Source organism: Botrytis sinoallii (assembly GCF_014898435.1).
Source record: "Botrytis sinoallii strain Bc 23 chromosome Unknown BSIN_033, whole genome shotgun sequence".
Classification (NCBI taxonomy): domain Eukaryota; kingdom Fungi; phylum Ascomycota; class Leotiomycetes; order Helotiales; family Sclerotiniaceae; genus Botrytis; species Botrytis sinoallii.
In genome coordinates, this window is record NW_024066060.1 from 232,445 (window position 1) to 248,060 (window position 15,616).

At 39.3% G+C, this 15,616-nt stretch overlaps 5 protein-coding genes across 5 annotated transcripts; 3 read left to right on the forward strand and 2 right to left on the reverse strand.

The window, feature by feature from the left end:
* Nucleotides 1-1,367: 1,367 nt before the first annotated feature.
* Nucleotides 1,368-3,046, reverse strand: EAF02_011554 (uncharacterized protein; the record flags this gene model as incomplete). The annotated part of the gene is made up of 4 exons (XM_038907601.1): nt 1,368-1,980; nt 2,032-2,778; nt 2,864-2,921; nt 2,971-3,046. The coding sequence occupies 4 exons, from the start codon at nt 3,044-3,046 to the stop codon at nt 1,368-1,370; spliced, it is 1,494 nt and encodes a 497-aa protein (XP_038752614.1).
* A 1,052-nt stretch (nt 3,047-4,098) lies between these two features.
* On the forward strand, nt 4,099-5,360 carry EAF02_011555 (uncharacterized protein; the record flags this gene model as incomplete). The annotated part of the gene is made up of 3 exons (XM_038907602.1): nt 4,099-4,480; nt 4,557-4,779; nt 4,832-5,360. The coding sequence occupies 3 exons, from the start codon at nt 4,099-4,101 to the stop codon at nt 5,358-5,360; spliced, it is 1,134 nt and encodes a 377-aa protein (XP_038752615.1).
* A 20-nt stretch (nt 5,361-5,380) lies between these two features.
* EAF02_011556 (uncharacterized protein) lies at nt 5,381-5,941 on the forward strand (the record flags this gene model as incomplete). The annotated part of the gene is made up of 1 exon (XM_038907603.1): nt 5,381-5,941. The coding sequence occupies one exon, from the start codon at nt 5,381-5,383 to the stop codon at nt 5,939-5,941; it is 561 nt and encodes a 186-aa protein (XP_038752616.1).
* Nucleotides 5,942-6,368: 427 nt separating this feature from the next.
* EAF02_011557 (uncharacterized protein) lies at nt 6,369-6,750 on the reverse strand (the record flags this gene model as incomplete). Its single annotated transcript, XM_038907604.1, has 3 exons — nt 6,369-6,419; nt 6,477-6,496; nt 6,558-6,750. The coding sequence occupies 3 exons, from the start codon at nt 6,748-6,750 to the stop codon at nt 6,369-6,371; spliced, it is 264 nt and encodes an 87-aa protein (XP_038752617.1).
* A 954-nt stretch (nt 6,751-7,704) lies between these two features.
* On the forward strand, nt 7,705-9,786 carry EAF02_011558 (uncharacterized protein). The gene is made up of 2 exons (XM_038907605.1): nt 7,705-9,093; nt 9,163-9,786. Exons 1-2 carry the CDS (start codon nt 7,927-7,929, stop codon nt 9,673-9,675), a joined length of 1,680 nt encoding a protein of 559 aa, XP_038752618.1. The 5' UTR covers nt 7,705-7,926; the 3' UTR covers nt 9,676-9,786.
* The last annotated feature ends 5,830 nt before the right edge of the window (nt 9,787-15,616 follow it).

Consider the following 15,616-nt stretch of genomic DNA (forward strand, 5'->3'; position numbering starts at 1 on the left):
TGGAAATCAAACAAGGATGGGGCATAGAGGTGGGGTCTCTTTCATCACAGCCTTTTAGGATGGGGTCTCCGTGAATCCTATTGAATATGCCCACTGTGATCGGTGAACCCACTGTGCCATGCGTTTATTACTGCAAGGTAAGCTCTAAGTTAGTAAGGTCGTAATTCTTGCGATACATTCTGCTAGAATTTCTGCAAGAATCTCATGGTCAGTCGTCTATCTCACGGCCAAAGCCTGTAGAGACCCCAATTGCGTTAGCCGCCGAGCTCATTACCCTGTATGATTCGTGATTACCCCTCCAGATCCTTGGTTTCACTAGTCACAAACTCAAAAAATTACCATCACACAGTATTCTTCTGCCAATTCTTCATTTGTATGCTTATCGGAATTTTGTGACAGGAGGAGTCACGGAGGAAGCGTGTCGAAATCTCATTTCCAACCGCCTGGATGTGAGATCGGCGTGTGCCTTGTGGCCAGTGCGTGTAATTTGTGCAATCACATAGGCCAAATATTTACCTGCCTAATTTGGGTCTAGCTCCGTCCAAGCATGGCTGAGCGTGATACCACCGTGTATGTCGCATATTTCGCATGCGGAGAATTTTAATCGTCGGTATCGCACGATTTGTGAAGATTGTGCTATTTTTGTGCAGGTGTGTCTGTAAAGACCAAAGTTTTGATTTTAAGGTAACATGGTTTTGAAGGAACCGTTGTCTTGGGTTCACAATCCTACCCGCCATGTGTATGAATGATGTCGACACTTGAGCGGCCCGCTCGTCTGGCAGAGTCCCTGACTAATAATATTCAATCGCTTAATACCGAGGTCTAGAATGGCATCTAAACGAGATCATCAGTGGGTGTACGGACAAACAGGCTAATAAAAGAAATTGACTTGTGAATCTCTCTTGATGTATCAATTCGTATACCTTTGGAATTGCTACAATTATTTATTGAAAATGAATTAATCAGAACGTGAAATATAATATCAAACAATTGAAGAATAAATTTGTTCAATTTTTTGAAAATTGAAAAGTGTCCCGTTAATCTATACGCCCCCTAATGGACGCAAAAAATGATGACCTCTTGAACCTCTTGCGTGCTGCATCACTCCATGTTAAATCAAAGCCATTTTATATTGTGGAAGAATTGTCAACTCAAATCAATGACGCAGGGAAACTCTACTAGCCAAGCACAATTCAGCAATCTCGTTATTCTTATGATATCGGGAAAAAGTGTTAAATGATTGATGAAATTCAATTGTTCCTCTCGGCGCTCAAAAAATTGTTGAAAATATGTACATAAAAATAGAGACGAAGCTGTTATAAAGCATCTTATGAAAACTCCCATTGAATCGTTCCTACCCCTTGCTCTCAGTATAGGTTATACTTCTTCCTCTCGGTCAAATCCATGAACACATCCATATTTTTCACTGGACCTGTAATTCCGAGCGAAGGAGTGCTCTCATCCAAGACTGGAAACTTTCCATTTATCCCAGGTGCCAACTTAACATCAAATCTCCTGAAAATAATAGCAACAAAAGCGTAAACCTGCTCCTTAGCCATAACACGACCAGGGCAGTAACTGATTCCACCGCCAAATGGGCGGTAAGATGAATGTTTCAGCATGCCCTTATCTCTAACAAATCTCTCTGCATCAAAGTTCTTGTAATCTTGACCCCAGACACTCTCATTCATGTGTAGTTGTCGGGAAGGCATGAGAACATTAGATCCAGGTTGCATTAGCTTGTTACCGATCATAGTTGGCTGTTTGACTTGACGACTCATCATGGCACCTCCGTTCAATCGTAGTGATTCTTGGAATGCACCATCAAGATTGGGAGAATTGGCACATAGATATTTGATGTCAAGCTCACCGTCCTTCCAGCCGGCTTCCAATTCGTCGCGAACTCGCTCCATAAGAGGGACGTTGTAAACAAGATGAGCAATAAGCCAAAATGAGATGTTGTACTCATTTGAGTTTGCACTATTGATTGTCAGGAGTTTATTCTTGTATATAGGAATCAACGAAACTTACGCCCAGTAGATTAATAAGAGCATGCAAGCTCTACTCTCGATATCGATGCCAACAATTTCCTGTGCCTTTAGAATCGTTCCAATTCCCCAAGCTTGACCCTCACGCTCCTTTTCTGGAAGACGAGCAAATTCGGCCATTGTCTTTTGCATTGTTTTGCGGGCTTTGGCCACCTTGGCTGAAAATATCTCAGGAAGACCGAAGAAAACCATCCAGGCACTATCATTGAAGTCCAACATGTGTTGTACAATATCCGGATTGAGCTTGTGGAGAGCTTTATCAAACATGGAAAAGGTTGCAGCTTCCACAAGGGTAGATCGACAAAGAGCTTTCAATGAGACCCGGCGAGTGAGACCATTCCTGCTCAAAGTACAAAAGTCCATCTTTGGTGGTTGAAGTGAGTCTTTGAGTGACACGATGAATTTCTCTGACATTTCCGTCATGTGTACACCAGGGAGTAATTGTGCAATGTAAACTTCCTCAATGAGTTTGACTAGAGATAATTGCTTTGGGTTGACTGGATTCTTGTGCATATAGCATTTGTCTCCAGGAACGGGTACATGCCATGCCAACTTCAATGCTTTGCCAGTGAAGCCAAAGTTAGAAAGAATTTGAGACAAGTGACCATCCCAACTCAGAGTGGCTACATTTCTGTAGACTTCTGCGACATCCTTGGGTCCTGTAACAATATAGAATAATTGCGAAGCCACTTGAAGTGCGAAAGGCTCGTGAGTTCTGCCAGTGTAATCTCTGAAGGGCCATTGTTAGTATCATATTCCAGAAGCAATAATATATTAAGACAAATGAGAAGATGAAAATGAGAAAGTTAACATACAAGCCACGCTCGATCAAGCTATCAGAATTCTGGAAGAAACTAAGACTGTGTCCTAGGACTAGATGGTGTTAGTGAAGGTTGAAGTATGCAATTAGAAGATCACCTACTTGGGATCCAATATGGAAGTTCGATGGGGTCTTGTGGTCTAAGGTATGGGCGAATGGTGAATCTCACAAACGCCATGAGAGAAGCCAAGTGCCGAACAGTGCTGCTGCGAGGAAGTACTGTGAATACTCGCTTGTGGATACAAATCTCCAAGCTGCGTTGAGAAACATTGTGAGATAGTCTACTCTCTGAAGAGCTGTGTGGACTTGAGAATATCTGGAGCAAAGACAATATGCGTGTGAAGACAAAAGAAGTGCTTGATGATCTCTTCAATTGGAGATCCAAGAGGATCGACACAAGTAGATATACTTTCTCACTTTTGCCCCCTCCACTGTTGAAGATGATATGTTCAGCCCCTAAGACAGGACTTTGCCGATACTAGTCGCATAGTGCTGATTGTGCTATGGGGTTCTTGTTCAAATGTCCAGATGCGCGGTTACCAGATTGGCCCATCACCTAGGCGTCAATTTGATATTGAGAATCTGCCTTGAGATTCAATCACAAATCACTATCACGAACTATCATGATGCGATATTACCCAAATGGGACATTTCCCGGCCGTTAATACTTTACGAGATCAAGGTTGTCTGCATGGACCACCTCTTCACATCAAATTTATATTGGAAGCTAAAATCTGCGCACTAAATTTTAGTGTCACATCAGGTGACAGGGGGGTCTAAAAATTCTCCCCTTGTCGAATTTTATGTACACAGTACATGATTGTCGCCTCGTAGATAACTTGCGTGTCAAAATGACGGGAGAGATAGGTACCAAGCCGGATATACATCGTTTACCCTCAGGCTTCAGCATAACTTCGCCTCTTATGCTGAGATCAGCTAGAAGCGATACTATCTCCAGTTAGTCAGGCCTTATACATTTCTGGAGGTCATCATGATATCCGGCAAAACACCCCCGCTGGGCAAACGGTGAAGGCTGTTGGTCACTCATGCCATGCTAATGCAATTTCTTTTCTACCAAGAATGGAGAATGGTGGGTAGGGGGTTCACAAAATTCATGAGGTCCAAATTGCTGAAGTTTCACGTCCATCTTTGATTCCATATACAAAAAGCATTTTACGCCACCTGACAAAAGATTCACGACTTCAAGTGGTTCACGATCATCTACCAGCCATGACATTGAATCAAGACGAAGCTCTGTCCAGCAAGGACACTGTCTCTATCGATAAAGATATGGGCGCTGTGGCCATTACGGATGTTTCGAGCCCCGCAAGTCTCCAAACATTCGAGTCCGATGAGCTCTTTCTTCACTCATGGCGTCTGGCGGCTGTCATCGGGTCTCTATGCTTGGGAATCTTTCTTCTAGCATTGGATATGAATATTATCGCTGTTGCAATTCCCAGGATTACATCTGATTTTCATGCGTTGAATGATGTGGCCTGGTATGGTTCAGCATATCTTCTTACCGTTACCGCATTCCAACCTTTGTTTGGTAACCTGTACAAATACTTCGATCCTAAGATCGTTTATATGGGATCAATAGCCTTATTTGAATGTAAGTACCTTCACCTTGCGAATCAATTCAAAGGTATCTGACATGACTTAGTGGGTTTCTATATTATGTGCGGCAGCCCCTTCCTCCAGTGTTCTCATCGGAGGCCGATCTGTTCTTGGTTTCGGGGCAGCGGGAATCTACCAGGGAAGTTTGGCCATCGTCAACTTTGTGGTAGAGCTCGAAAAGAGACCTATGTACCAAGGCATTGTTATCAGTTCTTTTGCTATTAGCGTGTGTATTGGCCCTGTGCTTGGTGGTGTCTTCACTGACAAAGCCTCCTGGAGATGGTGCTTTTGGATGTAATCGATTCCATTTATCCTTGAAATTCAACAAACACTAACAAAGTTATAGTAATGTACCTATGGGCGCTGTTGTACTTGTCTTCATCGTACTATTCTTTCGGATTAAAGGCGTACGAAACTCGAACCGTGCCTTAGATCTTCCAACAAAATTGAAGCGTATGGATATTGGCGGAGTCCTACTATTTCTCGGAGCTATATATTGCCTTCTCCTAGCATTACAATGGGGTGGGCAGACCTCTGCCTTGGAAATCATCAAAAGTTATTGGATTATTTGTTGGCTTTGGCTTACTCATAATATCCTTCGGCATCCTGCAATGGAAACGAGGCGAACATGCCACAATTCCCTTGCGTATCCTCCGACAAAGATCAATCCTGATGGGCAGTATATTCCTCATGACATTTGGCATGATGAGTTTTGTCTATGCTTATTATCTACCCATTTACTTTCAATCCATTCAAGGCGTCACAGCAATCCAAAGTGGCACTCGATTCATCGCGATAGTCCTTCCTCAAATCATTGGCCTGTCACTTACTGGAGTTGTGGTTACAAAATGGGGGATACTACGTTCCATATATGATTCTTGGAACGATTATCGCAATGGTCGGTGCCGGCCTTCTTACTACGATTGATACCAACACTTCTACGGTCAAATGGGCCGCATATATGGTAATCAATGGATGGGGAACTGGAATGGCACAGCAACTTCCATATACCGCGTTGCAAATTGTTTTGAGTGAAGAAGACGCTCCTACTGGAAATGCCATTGCGGTATTCATGTATCAGATTGGTTCTTCCGTCTCTGTCTCCATCGCACAATCTCTCTTTCTATCAAGATTACAGACCAGTGTTCCAGCTCATACCACTGCTGTCTCAGCAGAAGCGGTTATTAAAGTTGGCGCCAGTGGCTTACAGGAGTTAGCCGGTGGCTCGGAAATTGTGCTAACTGCCTTGAGAGAAGCATACACCATTGCTATTAGAGATGCTATGTATTATGCTTTGGCGGCAGCTTGTTTGTCCCTGCCATTTGCTTGTGGAATGCAATGGTTCAACCTCAAGAAGGTCGCAGAGGAGAGGAGAAGAGCAAAAGACGAGGAAAAGCCAGTTGGGCTAGAAACCTCGGTCATGATGGACAGTGTAATTGGTTCTGAGAAAGTTTGAATTGTATGAATACCAAGATATATTTTTTTAATAATGTAATAGATTAACTCTACTATGCTCTTCCTTCACCGAACCTTCAGAAAGAAATATTGACTTTGCCTTCACCAATTTTCACCAGATGGATTAGATGAAAAGTCATGAGCATAATTTTTCATTTCATTCTGCGTGTTGCTCTGTAGTGATGCAGTTGATCTGTAGTTTCATTCATAAATCGTAATTTCTGTTGCGCCATCCAAAATGCAAATCTCTCCTCCCAGTTCCTATGACCCATTGCCATTCAGCCCATCCAGCCAATGAAAGATCAGAATGTAACCCAGACCCTAACCTATAACCAAAACCAAACCGCAGCCATAATCGTAACTATATTCCATATTCCCTTCTGCCCCCATCAACGCCATAACAATGTTAAGACCCCCTAGGTCTAAACTCACAAAACTACATATGTAGTTGGTCGTCTTCGAGAATACCAAATTCCCGTCTGATACCAGTGTTAGCTTCACATATCTATGAATGCTTTCAGCGCCATAATACATACCAAAACGCAAAGGATAGTATCTAAGAGGCCATACTTAGTCAAAATTTCATATAACCAGACACATAAAAATCACAAACTCACAATCTAAACCAGTCCAAACTTTCAACACCGCGAATGCCGCCTTTGCAACGATTCCGAGAATAATTAAAACGATGCACGATATCTGAATTGGAGAATTGTGTGTAGCTTCGGAGCTACCAGAGTATTGGGAAGTAGAAGTTGAGTGTTGAAGTTGGGTGAGGCGCTCATTGGCGAGGAGAGCGGGGAAATGCATGTTGGAGTATGATTACGTGCGTATGGATGGGGTTCAGGAAAGAATACCCTTTTCAGATATGATAGCAAAGCACCAAGTATTTGATCTCTTGTTATACCTCTGGCTTTTTTAAGGTTTCCTCAGAGTTGGAAACGGCGTTTCGAATAGAAGCTTGGCGTGGCTTGCTTGTGATATGATGTCGATACCTAGTAACAAACAGGTACAGCCTAGTTGGTATCAGATATCAGATCGGCATCTTTAGGACACGGCTGAGCACGGATGGAGAGAATTGGCGTATGGTAAATTTAGCGAAGCCACATGTGCGTGAGCGGGGGCGGGTAACCTAGCCTATCCACATAGCACAGTGTATAATTTAGTGTACGGAGTAGTGGGTAAGAGATATAGCCCCGGCACAGTGGATAATCGCATCACAGTGAATGCCCCAGTTATTAATGCTCCAGTAATTATAGGCCCCCAACTTTGATTCTGCACCTTTACCGACTAGCGTTCACAGCGTTGACGAAATAACTTCTCACCCCATTATTGAATATCTGTGTTGAATGAATGGTATCGGTAAACTCCATAAACGGTATCTAGTTGCGTAACTACCTGAATGGTGATTTGCTCCGGTTTCTGTTTGTGATTTGGGGGCCGCAAATACATGTACCGGCTATGCAACGGCTTGTCAAGTGCTTACCTAGTATGCCTCATCTTATATTGGACGATTATTATTGACGGGTGCTCCCTTATGTTACTTTATTAGGACTAGAATGATTTAGTCTATCAATATCTAATTATATCCCTAGGTGAAAAAGTATAATACATAATGGCTCGCGAATAATTTGAACGACAACATCACATCACCCCATAATCACATAATCACAAGCAAGATGCTTAGTAGCTTTCCTAAACCCTTACCAGTCTAGACGCGAGGTTGATTTCTCTTGACCATCCAATGATCTTCATGTAATTTGTTTTAAGCGCTGTGCCTCTTGCCTACTTTCACCATCATTTCAATTCATCAATTGTGGATACTCCCATACGAAAAGTTCCATATTTCCATTTTCGGGCAATAGGCCCGAACAATTGTCATCAACACCAAAGCTTTGAAATTATCCTCTTCTGGTTTGTGAAACATCTTCTGTCTTCGTCAGTCTTTGAAAGTTGCTGCCTTTTGTTACTATTCAGTCGACAATCATGGCTGGTTTTTCGTTATTCTTGGGTTTCTTCATCCCGGTGGCAGGATGGATTTCATACGTACTTTATTCTTTAGCTGTCAACTACAACAAAGCTAAGAAAACTGGTCTACCGCTCGTTATCTTACCTATTGATTCCGGTAATCCTCTGTGGATGGCAGTCGATACCAGAATCTTACCATACTTCAAAAATCTACCCTTCACCAAAAACTTCACTCGTTTCAATTATCGAGGATGGGAAATTCACGATCGATACAAAGCTCACCAGGAGATAGGCGATGCTTTTATTCTCGTGACTCCGGGCAAAAATTGGCTACAACTTTGCAATGCAGAGACTTTGATTGATATCAATGCACGTGGTAGAGAATTTACCAGACCAACAGAGATGTTGGCGATGTTTAACGTGTTTGGGCCTAATCTCGGAACGACCGAGGGAACACAATGGCAGCGTCATCGCAAAATCACAGCCACTTGTTTCAACGAGAACAATAATGAAATTGTTTGGTCGGAAGTCATTCGTCAAGCTACCGGAATGCGAAAATACTGGTCATCAAAGTCGTCCATCAATACCATTGGCGATGATGTACGCACATTGTCATTACACGTGATGTCTAGTGCTGGTTTTGGAAAATCATACCCATATCAAGGAGCAGAAGAAGAATCTGACACTCAAGGCTCTGCTAATATCAGAGATGCATTGAAATTGATTTTGGATAATTGTATCGCTTTGGTTGCATTAGGTCCAAAGAATTTGGATAAATGGTGGCTACCAAAAAGTTGGAAGCCACTTCATGAAGCAACTGTCACATTCCAAAACTATATGACAAATGCATACGAAGAAGGAAAGAAAGCTGCTGCGGACGGAAACACACATGGAAATAACTTGATGAATTCACTTGTACGTGCATCTCAAGCGGAGAGCAAGGAAGCTTCAAGCCAAGGTGGCTTGACGGAACAAGAAATTTACGGAAATATCTTCGTCTTCAATTTTGCTGGGCATGATACCACGGCCAATACACTGGCTTTTGGTATTGCCTTGATTGCTACTCGTCCCGACATTCAAGATTGGATTGCCGAGGAGATCAACGAAGTATTTGGTGATCAAGACCCAGAAACTTCGAACTATGCAGAAATATTCCCTCGTCTGAAGCGTTGTTTGGCTGTTACTGTAAGTCATCATATTCAACCAATTCACTAGGCCCATAACCATTCCAACTTATACTGACTATTCTTACAGTACGAAACAGTCCGTCTCTTCACCCCCGTAGCCATCGTCAAAACAAGCGGCCCCGAACCCCGTGAACTCAAAGTAAACGACTCAACTTACATCCTTCCACCCCACACCATGATCATCCCCAGTTACTCAGCCATGCACACTCATCCCCGTCACTGGGTTTCCAATTCTCTTGCTTGGGAACCTTCTCGTTGGATCATCCCCGCTTCACCATCATCTTCAAACCCGGCCACTGAAACCTTTTTAGAGTTTCCAAAGGCAAACAATCCGTTCATTGCTTGGTCTGGTGGTGCAAGAGTTTGTCCTGGGAGGAAATTCTCGCAAGTTGAGTTTGTTGGAGTGTTGGTGGGTCTCTTCAAAGATTACAAGGTTAAGCCTGTACAGCTTGAGGGTGAGAGTGAGGCGGATGCAATTGAGAGGTTGAAGTTGTTGATTAAGGAGGATACCGGATTTAGATTGCTATTGCAATTGTTACATCCGGAAAGAATGTTCTTTAAATGGGAGAAGAGAGTCTGATTGCCTTGTGTGCGGGGTAAGAAGATGTTTTCGTGGAGGATGGAAGGGATATATATGCATTGTAATTATTTAGTTGTAAAGGTATAAAAGGCTCATATTATCCTCCTCACAGTGTGTATCATGCTTTATCTGTACAAACCGAACACCCAAGAATGAGTTTCGGGTCGTCTCTTGGGTGAATTACAAGTCGTGATTACACAGAATTTTACTTTGAGCCACGCAGGTTCTTTAATCTATTTCTTATCATCGATAGTCCGGACTCATTGCCGTTTACGAGTGCAGTTCGCTGTCTATCTGCATGATCTCTTATCATTCACGTTACTATCATTGTCCTTTTATTCCAATTGTGAATCACTACAACATTCCAACTACGATTTTCTCTTGTGGTACAGATTTCAAGGGGGGGCATACCGACGAGATCTAACCAACCTTCCCTCCCTCCTTCGTAAGCATTCTTGAAGAGAACTGTGAATTCTATATTTCTCTCACCTCAGGGATAGTAGAGACTTTTATATCTCACTCTCGCATATAAATTGCGCAGTCAGAAGGCTTACAATCCCGTCTTCTGAATTCTCTTCATGTAGCATTGTAAGCACTTTCTCACACCACTATTCAAACTTACACTCGTCTAATCTTTCCCAGTGTTGCGTTGACTCTCTGAATGTATAATGCCCTGGGAGCTTTCGATATTTTTCCCTTCTCACAATAAAACATTCGAGATCGAAATTCTATGGGGAAGCTCTCCGATCAGTCTTACTTGTCAATAGTTTCTATCGCAAATCTATTTGTTATCTGGATCCTGAAAGGGGGAGTAAGTGGTTTCACTCGCACAGTTTTCACATTGTATTGTCATACTCTCGCGCTTCCTATCATCTTTCAATCTTCACCATTTGAATTCACTTTGTATCATTTCCTGTCGTTCTATATCACTTACAATAAATCTTACCATATCTCAACTTCAATCAGTAGAGTAGACCCCCGATGAGTTGCGAACCGTAGCAGTAGACTCATCTAACCATACATTGGCACATTTTGCTTATTTTGGTCCTATATCTCTCCATATACTTTCTGTATTCATTGTTATACTTCTCAAACTTTGAAAACTCTCCGTCCAGATTAACTCTGGTTGATGTATACATATTGGGGAAGTCCTCAAGCTTTTTTCCCTCTAAAAGCTGAGTGATACTGTGTGTTTGCTCTGTGACTAGTTACATGGCGTGTCATGCGGACATTTTTGCTCAGAACGATTTCTTTCGTCTAATATAATATTATTTAATCTAAAATCAATTTGATATATTTATCTAATAAATTTTATATTATTATCTAATCTTTTTTAATATAAATTTTTAAATTTTTTAAATTTTTAGAATTTTCTTTAGAAAAAAATTTATTAATATTTTATATTTTATTTTGAATCTTATTTTAAATATAAATAGAAATCAACTCGAAACTTATTTTATAATAATATTTTTATTGTTTTTATATAAAAAATAATATAATAATATATCTTTTTATATAACGTAACTTATGGTGAACCGGGTCATATGGGGAACCGGGTCAGGTACCTTTACACCAAAATTTGTATGTAAAGGTACTTAGAGCGACTTTTTATATCTCTATGGATATTAAAGATAATTTAATTTTTTTGATAATTAGGCTTAACATCTAATAAAAATGTAGTATTAAAGTTACAGAACACTTTTTAGTAATATTGTTCTTGAATTAATACGATTTTAAAAATTCCCATAGTAATTTTTGTTAGACAAAAACAACAATTTGAAAGAAACTTTAATATCTTTATTAAAAAAGATTATATCTCTATCAAATTTTGTTATATTAAATATTTATATTGAATATATCATACTTCAAAATATCGAAACTATATCTCTAGTATTTATAGAGTTATAAAAAATCGCTCTAAGTACCTTTACATACAAATTTTGGTGTAAAGGTACCTGACCCGGTTCCCCATATGACCCGGTTCACCATAAGTTACGTTATATAAAAAGATATATTATTATATTATTTTTTATATAAAAAACAATAATTATAATCTCAAATTCTTTTTTATTATTTAAAATCTTTTTAATTCTCTCTTTTTTTAATTTATTTTCTTTTTAATTTACTCTTTAATAATTTAGATTTTAAATTTATATTTATTTTGAAATAATATGTAATTAATACATAAAATGATAGATTTGCAAATTTATTAAATAAAATAACGATTAAATATATCAAGAAATCTAATTATTATTATCTGATATCGTTCTGAGCAAAAATGTCCGCATGACGCGCCATATAGTTGAAATAGATCTTATCATTCTTTATAGAACATAGTTTTTGATCTGGGGACCTCAAATCCTGGATGCGCGACAGTGGATGTATCTCTTGTGATTAACCACGGGAATAAATGATGTCATTTCTCAAGAAATTCCGCTTTTGTGGGGTGGTCAATAGAATGATGGCTCGAGGAGGTTTACTTGGCGCAATAAATATTCCTACGAGCGTTGTAGCTGATGTCCGAAGTTGTGCCTCTCCCTTCTCTCAGAGTCCAATCATATAGCTCATGATCGGGATAGAGATATTAACGACGATCACACCTTTTTTATTGATTTCATGAAGGGGTACTGATTTCGCTACCGTGTCCTTCATCTCATTGTTAAGTCTTGACGATGTGAAATTTACCCTTCCCCCTCCCCCCCAAAAGATCATTGTACATCTCGACTCACTACATTTTTTGTGTTTAGCTCCATACAGGGCCGTTGCTTCTTTTAAGAGACATGTAAACTCGGCAGAAACCTGATATAAATTATAAGACGAAGATAATGGTTATCACTTTGAAGCTTTATAGTCCCATGTTCAGTTTTCTGGAATGCAGAAATAGGCATCATGTTTAATGCAACCTAAGCTGAAGCCTCTTAGTCTTCTGTTTGCTAATATAAAACCTCAGCTACACGCATGATGAGAGGCTAAAAACTCCTCCTTGATTACTCAACGAAGCACCAAGGGTGCTGGACTATTTTGGGCTCAGTGATTGGAAGTCGTCCGCAATGGAAAGCTATCCGGGATTTGTCTGAGTGTAGAGTTGCAACGGACCTTGATTTTTGTTGTCATTTCTTGTCAACTAATTGTTACCCACCCTTTGATGTATCAGCAATATTTATCGCTGCCGCTCGCCCTGAACTCCGTCAAAGCCGTCGATGATAGTTGATCTGCATAGCCCTTTCATAAAAAAGTACTAAAAAGTACCAGAAAATACCAAAGTTCTCTTGTTTCAAGCACACCATGGTGTTTGTGACCCAATGAATTAATCCACAGTTTGCTTTCCTCCTCCAAAGTCTTCCTCTTGCTTCTTGTATAATCTCGATAATGGAATTAAACTTCAAGAGGACTAAAGTCCCTGTGTTTTTTCGTCCAAAGATCCAAGATTATCCCACGTAATTAGGTCATCGCAAAGTTAGATTTGGAGCATGTGATTGTTGGCTGCCAGATTTTAGAACAACGCATGATTTGCAAGGAAATTTCAAGGACACTTAAATACATAACTACCCATAACCTTGGGCCGTGGATCTGAATGACTATTTTAACTAATTGTTTTCGACTTCCCATCAAGATCATATCTCTGCTCAATATTTGCGTAAACTTCTCGTCAGTAAGATGGATTAACTGTTCTTCGTTGACAATACCACCTATACCCAACTTTACGGGACCAGTCCGATGGAAACGGTACCAAGCTTTGCCGTCAAATTTGAATCTATTCACTCAGAATCTGATGAAAACGAGCTTTCACATGCTGTGGGCTGTGAAACGTTTTGAATATTTTCGATTTTGCAATGAAATCATATCTTCCATTAAAATTCACATCATTCAATACGGAACTCTACGCACCAGACAAAGATTTGAGCAGGAATCATAAATTTTGCAACTTGACACGAATTCAGCAAGCCATCAAGTGTAAAAAACGATGTGCTGAACCTTATGTGCATCGAAGTCCGTCGATAAATTTCTCAGTTAAATACGTTGAGTGTATTTCCTATTCACCCTCCAAGCTAGAACAGATGAGTAACACCTCCCGGAGAAGCTTGTAAAATAGTATCATTCACTGTATTTATGATTTTTTAAGAGAAACTTCAAGACTCTTTCTGCAACGTGATGAATTGGCTATGCTCTCTACATCTTAAATAATAGGCGGTTCTCGTCTGACTATTTTATTAATTCTGGGGTATAAATATCCTATCTTACTTCAAACTTCAAGAAGCAAGTTGTTGCCCGAAAGCTTCATGGTAAAAAATTGAAGGTCCTGAATCCACTCGAATCACCCTGTATTATCTCCAACAAACTCGAGATTCAAAAAGGTCAAGAAATCTTCATTCTCATTGAAAGGACCCATGAGCTCTGTATGTTACAACTTCTTTCTCGTTGTCGTTAGTCCCGAGGAGTGTTTGTAAATATAGATACTTGACCATTACTATCAATAAAATTCCCCATCGCCAACGTAATCACCATGGAAATCTTCTTACCTGATTCAAGCCCACAAGATCTGGATATAGTCTTGCAGGATGGCACGTACATTGTGTTACGTCAAAGTCTAGATACCTATTGATACATGGTTGGAGATGAAGTAATGCCGTATTATATTCCGCATCGGAAAGTGTAGAAGCAGAATAAGCACCTCAGATGCTATACTTGGAGAAGACGCAAGACTTCGCTTGGGATTAGCATGCTATGATCCGATCAACAATAAAGGCAATGATATGAAAAAAAACTTCCGCATGTCTTGTAAGACGATCCCAGATAGACAAATATTCGAGTCATTCTATTCGAGTACTCAACACCGTGAATAGTTTGTATATCAAGGATATTGCTGCCATTAAACGGAATTCTATCTCGCCAAGAAAACATTGAGCTTGACTGTCATTGAGAACTTCTTGTCCGTGGAGAGACATGTACATAGATCACAAAAACCACGCACTACCAGATGTATCATGCCCACCGAGGACGATATCATTTTCAAAACATTACGTAGAAGAGAGAGTCTAAGAAAAGCATGAAAGAATATCGACGGTTGTTGTCGGGAAATCATATAAAGAAAGCAATGAAGTGGTGAATGGTTTATATACACTAGATGATAGAGATTGATTCCTGACTTGTAATTATTTCACTGAATCATTTGCAAGATATCTCAGTTTGGGATACACTTGATTATAAGTTATAAAAATGGAATACCGAAAACACCTGACTCTTGGTTTCTAGAATTGTTGCAAAAATTGACTATTTCGTGTGATATATAAATATCTCATTCATTATTTAGAAGATCGTACTGTTAGTTATGTTCGGTGCGAGCTAGCTCGCTAATGTTTCGGAGTGCCATTTTTCTTATTTATTTATTATTTATTTATTTATTTATTTATTTATTTATTTATTTATTTATTTATTTATTTATTTATTTATTTATTTATTTATTTATTTATTTATTTATTTATTTATTTATTTATTTATTTATTTATTTATTTATTTATTTATTTATTTATTTATTTATTTATTTATTTATTTATTTATTTATTTATTTATTTATTTATTTATTTATTTATTTATTATTTAATATATTATTACTTTATTATTTTTATAATTTAAATTGTTTAGATTGCTTAGATTGTTTAGATTGTTTAGATTGTTAGATTGTTTAGATTGTTTAGATTGTTTAGATTGTTTAGATTGTTTAGATTGTTTAGATTGTTAGATTGTTTAGATTGTTTAGATTGTTTAGATTGTTTAGATTGTTTAGATTGTTTAGATTGTTTAGATTGTTTAGATTGTTTAGATTGTTTAGATTGTTTAGATTGTTTAGATTGTTTAGTATTGGAACAGGGATCATGTGACCGCGCTAGCGTGTGTGCTAGCGTCCCGGCACTACAGCATATATGTTCATAACTCTTAGCTT

Coding starts and splice junctions, on each gene's coding strand:
- EAF02_011558 (XM_038907605.1), top strand. CDS start 7,927: ATGGCTGGTTTTTCGTTATTCTTGGGTTTCTTCATCCCGGTGGCAGGA. Junction 9,094..9,162: donor AGCGTTGTTTGGCTGTTACT/GTAAGTCATCAT, acceptor CTATTCTTACAG/TACGAAACAGTCCGTCTCTT.